The sequence below is a fragment of the Echinococcus granulosus genome, assembly GCF_000524195.1.
Source record: "Echinococcus granulosus chromosome Unknown EG_S00017, whole genome shotgun sequence".
Classification (NCBI taxonomy): Eukaryota; Metazoa; Platyhelminthes; class Cestoda; order Cyclophyllidea; family Taeniidae; genus Echinococcus; species Echinococcus granulosus.
In genome coordinates, this window is record NW_020170397.1 from 888,612 (window position 1) to 895,106 (window position 6,495).

Here is a 6,495-nt window from a genome sequence, read left to right on the forward strand (position 1 = left end):
CCACTGCACTTGCATCCACCCTGAAATCCCATGCAATGACAGATAAGTGATAAGTCATTGGATTCTATTACATTCCATTATGTTCTGGACTAGGGATCGTCTAAACAGCACCAGTGATTTCCCCTTTCCATCCCCCAACATTCATTTGATAAGCAGAAACAGGCATTCCACAGTTCCGTTTATTCGTGCCCAATCTGGTTGACGGTCGCCTTTAGTTTGTGGCACATCGTCTTCAAGATACACTACTCTTTAATTGCCTAAGTCAAATAAGTGGCACCATTTACTTAAAAAAGGCTGAAATGAACTGATGCTAGTTCCTCCGTAGTTTTGTAATCATGCCAACTTACGAATAGGTCGTTTTGAGGGGGACGCCGACGTCTATGGTAAAGGAATCTCCATCCTTCGCTTTCGCGTCAGTTTACTCTTTAAAATTCTCCCCTTAGAAGAAGTTCCAAAATTCCTCATTCGGAAACCGAGTCGCGGTGTAAATCTCTACAATTGAGATTGACGATTGTCATCTTTATGATGTTTGGCGGAGCTGTTCGTCTGCACTTTTTCTGCGATCCTCCATTTCGAATTCCACAACCATAACAGTGGCTCTTTTTCGTCGGGATCTACAGAGGCCTCATGTTGATAGCCAGTACCAACAGTAATCTTGGAAATGGCTAAAGTGAGTTTGCATAAATTGCTAAAATTTAGTTTAGAGATGCTTGTTACACCATAGAATTCAAAAAGTCTTGCAGTTGGAATGCTAGGAAAAATAAGTTTTTGGTAGAAAAAAATGTTTTCCTATTTATCATTTCCAATAAACAATGACGGTTGGATTTTTCAGCTCAGGGTAGAGCCGTGGGTCTACCGCCTCACCATCTTGAACTGCAATTAAACAGACTCAATCAAAAAGTAGAAACACAAAATTGAATCATTCTCACGCAGTTCGGACAATCTTAGGGCAGGTGAACGGTTTGGCCTAGTTACTCGGCTGTTTTATTTTATTGGTTAAATAAATAAATAAATACGAACCTTAAACCTGACATCAATCAACCAATGGTAAAGGTAGTTCCTCACGGGGAAATAGCTCTAGCTTTCAATAAAATTTACCATTTACCTTGTCTACGTTTATTTGTGTGGTCGCCATTCTCTATGACATTAGGAGTAACCCTTTTGATTGGTGTCAAGATCTTTTGAAGCCTGGAACTAAGCCGCCGAGAAATCGGCTTGAGGAGTACCCTTAGTTTCTGACCTATTTGCATTGTTTCAGCTAGAAGGAAGGAATGTGCATTTCCTCTTCTGAATGAATCCCACCCACATCCACTTCCCAGTAGAATAGCCGTCTCCAACCAAGTTGAGATTGCATTTTCTGCAAAATCCTTCAAATTTTGCCGACAAGCCTCACAAACCTTCTGAAACGCCAGGTTTATATCACCACTATGGAAAGGAAGGAAGTCATGTTCTGCTGTAAAACAATAACCATCTTCATACGCGTCTTGGCGTGTCCCGCGAATCTGATTGGCTAATTGGTTGTGTTGGGGCTGGCCAATGATCGCGTGCGGTTTCTCTTCATCCGTTTGATGCACATGGGGAGGCATGCCAGAGGTGAAAGGAATGAAGGTCTCCATGGCACATGGAAACATCCCACACATCTCAAATTAATCCCAACGTTTGTGCTAATGCTCCTATAGCTTCAGGTGCTCAATTTCTACACTTTATTGTCAAGTGGGGAGGAAAAAAATAATTAATTGACAGTCTAGGCAATTTTATCAACTTGCACAAACCATTCTCTCTTGACTAATTGAAGGGAATACCTCTTTGCAGAATAATATGCACGCAATACGCGAGCTACCTTCAACAATTCTACAGGCCACATTAATAGAATAATGGAAATAGTAAGTAAGTCTGCTCCATTAAAATTTGATGCGGTGTTCAGGGGTGCCTGAAAGTAGTAGAACGTAGACGCACCCATTCGGGAAGAATTTAAAGGCACTGCTTTTGCCTCCACTTTCATTACCAAAAGAGATATGTTCCATTTGTCTGTTGCATAAATAAAAAAACAATAATGTAACTGCTTAGTTACTCAAGAGAAGTGTAGAAGCCAACGCATCTCCATTATAAAACATTTAATTCATCAAACTCGAATTAAAACTACTTTTTTATTGAATGTGAGCATTTAAGATTAAAAAAAATGAGCGAGATATAAACAGGAATTAGACGAATTTAATAAAAACAACATCACGAGGGAGCCGGCTGGGTGGTACTGGTCGTGGCTGGATGGCTCGCTGAGGGAGTGACTGAGGAAGGAGGATGGGAAGAAGTAATGGTGGGTGTGGAACAAACAAGGGCGACATCGGAAAAGGGAGTATTGGCTGTACCCAGAGGTGGCATAGGAGGTAGATTACTCTCAAACACTGGGTTCATGATCAGTGAGAGGTTGGGAGGTTGAAATAATGTTGGTGGAAGAGTCGAATTCAGGTCGGGGAGCGACGCATTTTTTGATTCAAAAAACGTGGCACTTTGAAGAAGAAAGTTCGCTGCCAAACGAAGACAACTACTAATTATGCAAGAAGATGCATCTGCCGGAGGATTGGAACTTGTAGGTGGCCAAGTCTGATTCATCTGGTGTGATTGTGGTGTTTGACTGGTTGAATTGCCCGCACCTACTGAATTGAACTTCAAGGGACAAATATACTTAAATAAGGCGCCATTTCTTCGGTTGATTAATTATCCTGATAATATATCATCACTACTCAGAAAAATGATAAAAGTTGATTTATATGTCTTTCAAAAAAAACAATGAAATTGGGAACATTTTGCGTGTCCATTTCGAAACCGCCAAACTTCTTCTGTAGTTAGTCTGGTGTTATGGAAAGACTCAGCAAAAGTCACGCTTAATATTGCTCCAAAGACCTCACATTTCTGAATCTGACTGATAGATACCTGATATGCATCCATCAAATAATCACATACTCTTTCAAACTTAAGATTTTTCAAGGATTTTTGTAAAATAAAAAAAGCTAACTAAAAACAACTCACAACTGAAGAATCCGTGGGATTAACATTGAGTTCTGAGGGTTCGATATTTTTATTGGCTTCAAGGAGGGACTTCAGTGGAGTGGGCATTACTGCAGAATTATTCATTTGAATGGGTTTTGTTGGTGAGGCAACGCTGTTAAGTGGAGGATTCGAGTGGACTCTCTTTGGAGGGACAGATAAGGCAGTGCTCGAATAAGTGGTTTCTGTTGTGCCCATTCCGCCCTCCAAACACGAACTCTAGGTGCAATATGAAACCGATTCGCAGTGAAGCTATAATCAGTTTTCACATTTGACTGGCGATGGCTTTGGCAAACATGAATATCATAGAGTAGATGAGCATGGGGCCTCTAATTTTAGCCTATCTGATGTAATATGGGGAAGATAGAATTTACCGGTCGAATGGCAGGAAGAGGTCTGTTAATCACCATAGGTCCCACCATTGTGTTCACGTTCTGCCAATCATTGATAGCTTTTAGAGGCAGCACGTCTGCTGACGGGGTAATTAGTGCCTTTCCTCGCTTGCGTTCATTGGCCAAAGCTCGACGAGCCATCCAAACGGCATTGGGATTGCAGGCGAGGTAGGTAGGATTCTGATCAACCGAGGTCAGTGGGAGACACTCAAATGCCGAGGACGGTTGAGTAAGTGCGTTCGGTTTAGTTAGTTTTCGTTCCTCGGCTTTTTTCAGATTTCGCCTATACAGTTTCAGTTGACCTCGAATCTTGAGACGAATCTGTCTTTCGTTGAAGGCGGGGAATTGACGCCGACAAGCAGCCTCTAATTGAGCTAGTCGGTGTCGAGGTTGTTGAACGATGGTTAGCCGACGATCCAACAATTCAAGAGCCAACTGCTTGATGAAAAACTGTAATTGACCAAATAAAAATGCATAGTTGGTTAACAACAACTAGAAGTAATTGAAAGCCGGTTCTGGTACACTCTCTTGTTTAAAAAATAAAGTTAAAGAATATGAGCATCATATTTGAAAATTGTGATTTCGAATACTAGATTTGCAGGCGATTTAGTTGAGTTAAGTCAGATTTTCTTCAAAAACCTTAACTAAATAAGGCTAAAAGCAAATTAATCATCTGTAACAGACTAGCATTTTGACTTGCATTAAGTGCTAATTCCTGATCAGTTGGTTTACGTTTCGCAATCTTTTTCTGAGGGGCACCGCTGGCTTCATCCTCACCCCCAGGGTAGGACCGTTTTCTTGCAGTTCCAGTCTAAAGTAAACAAAATTTTAGACATTGAAGTCTTTGGATAATTTGATAATCCAAAAATACATGATAGTGGGCACAAAGTTCAAACATTACCCTTTTAGCTTGACTTTGTCAGTAATATCAAAATACTAGCAAAATATGTAGGGCACAGAAGTGTAGGCAAATAAACCAAATGAGAGAAGAAAGATCTTGCACAAGGAAAAATTTTATCCAACTGCTATCGCCATGGTTGAGTAAGACAAATACTCTCACTTTAGTCAACAATTGTGATTGAGGAGTAATAAGGTTTTAAAGCTGATGATTTTAGCTTACACTCAGATCAAGCGCCGATGTGGAGCGTTCTCTGTCGGACTAAAATTTTAAAAGTATAGCTTTAGAAACACCATATGTTCTCCAATACACAATTACCACAATGGAAAAAAAATTCTACTGAGACAAGGAACTAGCTTTGGGTCTTGTAAAGTGGTTTTCTATTTATACAAATCGAACTAACTCGTCGTGGAGGTTTTGGTAGAACAACAAATGACGTGCTTGCACTCTCTCTCTTCATTGACTCCACAAAGAAAGTCTCGGTTTTGATGTCCTCCTTAGTTGCCATGGCAGGTCAGGAGAGATCACTGATACGTCACACTGATCAAAGTCGGGGCAAATGGCCGACTGAGCCCACACTCCTGAACTGGGACGCGTCAAATCGATCGATAACTCCCGACTGTGTGAGGCGGCGTGCGTGCGTGCATGCGCGTGCGTGTGAAGTTGAGGCTGCTAATGGCCAGACGTATCGATTTTTGACATTTCTATATGCACTAGAGTAAACACTCCGATGCGATTGGTTGCCGAGCTCGACTAAACGCCTCGTGGGCGGCACGTGCGAATTGCCTCTCGGGCTTGTGTACGGGGCGCCCCCTCCCCCCAACCTGACTTCCGTTCAATACCGCTGAGTGTGATCCCCTTGAGGGTGTAGCCTTTGATCGGAGTGCTGTGACTGATCAAAACAATACAAAAGAGAAAAATATGGAAATGAGGCATGAGGGTAGAAAAGGGGAACGGCAAAATTAACTTATTTGCTGTAGCATGAGATGCACCGTCAATGTGATTAAGATCTCATGTTGTAAAGGCCAAAGTCGAGTAGTTACTTTGATACATTTTTGGCTAAAGGCATGTAAGCATGTTAATTTCCCAACATAAGAAAATGCGCATTTGCAAATTAGGCAACATGCACATTTTCCAAGTGTCTACAATGACACCTTTGTGCTTTGTGTATGGGCGCCTTCTGCGCAGTCTAACAAAGTTTTGAGTAGGAATAGATGATCTTCAGACACAGTTTTTGGGAACCAGAAGGGTTTGTGACACACCAGAGCAGTCGCAAAACCCATAATATAAAATAATTTGGCAGCGGTATTTGAAAAATCGGATGACAAAATCAGGCTGCCTGGCTTTTGGCATAAAATGAGTGAGGGAAAGTAGCAAAGCGTATCTGCTCCTACAATTTGTTTATTTAACGCTCGGTTTTGGTGAAAGTCCGATTGGTTGCTTCAGAAATCGCAACTCCACTAGGCAGTCTGGCCTCTAAGCCATGGCAGTAGTTCCACCCGCCCCCCCCCCCCGGCCGCAGACCTTCTGTACGTCGACAATGTGCATTCTACCCTCGAATTACGTGTTCGCTAGTGTTCAGGGGAGTCTCGAGTCACTACGTCGGTGGCAGCGGAAGGCGAATCCAATCGCAAAGGACAACTATCGTGAAATCTACTGCTGAATGATTAAACTCAACATAACAGAAGAGGGGAATATGCGACAAACCCTATCAGAAGGGCCGAAAATGACGTCCACTTTCGACAACTACCCTGGACCCGTGGACTGTGAGAAAGCCATAAGCAACTGCAGCAACACTAGCTGTGAACCATCTAGAAAAGTTGGTTACGGAACCCTCCGCCGTACCTCTACGGAGATATCAATGACATGAACACGTGATACCTCCTCCAACTCTCCACTAGCTAGATGGAACCTAGATAGATATGGTTGCACAGCACTGAAGTGAGAACAAAGTGGTAAGGAGGAACAGACACGCAACTCGACTCTCGCTTAAGTATTTTAAACCTCGTCCTTTGTCATGACTCAGCTTTTGGGTCGGTGTTCCTTTTACCAGTGATGGATTTGCGTTATGGCCAGCGCAATCCCCTCGTTTCCGATTCCAGTTTCCACACAGACCGAAACTGCAGCTCCAGTTGAATTGCCAAAAGGGATCAGTGGGGC

At 42.4% G+C, this 6,495-nt stretch overlaps 1 protein-coding gene across 1 annotated transcript; it reads right to left on the minus strand. All coding sequences in view use genetic code 11, as the record gives it.

Moving 5' to 3' along the window:
* Nucleotides 1-492: 492 nt before the first annotated feature.
* On the minus strand, nucleotides 493-4,843 carry EGR_03367 (hypothetical protein; the record flags this gene model as incomplete). Its single annotated transcript, XM_024492616.1, has 5 exons — nucleotides 493-688; nucleotides 1,303-1,400; nucleotides 3,420-3,887; nucleotides 4,558-4,596; nucleotides 4,739-4,843. 5 exons carry the CDS (start codon nucleotides 4,841-4,843, stop codon nucleotides 493-495), a joined length of 906 nt encoding a protein of 301 aa, XP_024353017.1.
* Between the last annotated feature and the right edge of the window lie 1,652 nt (nucleotides 4,844-6,495).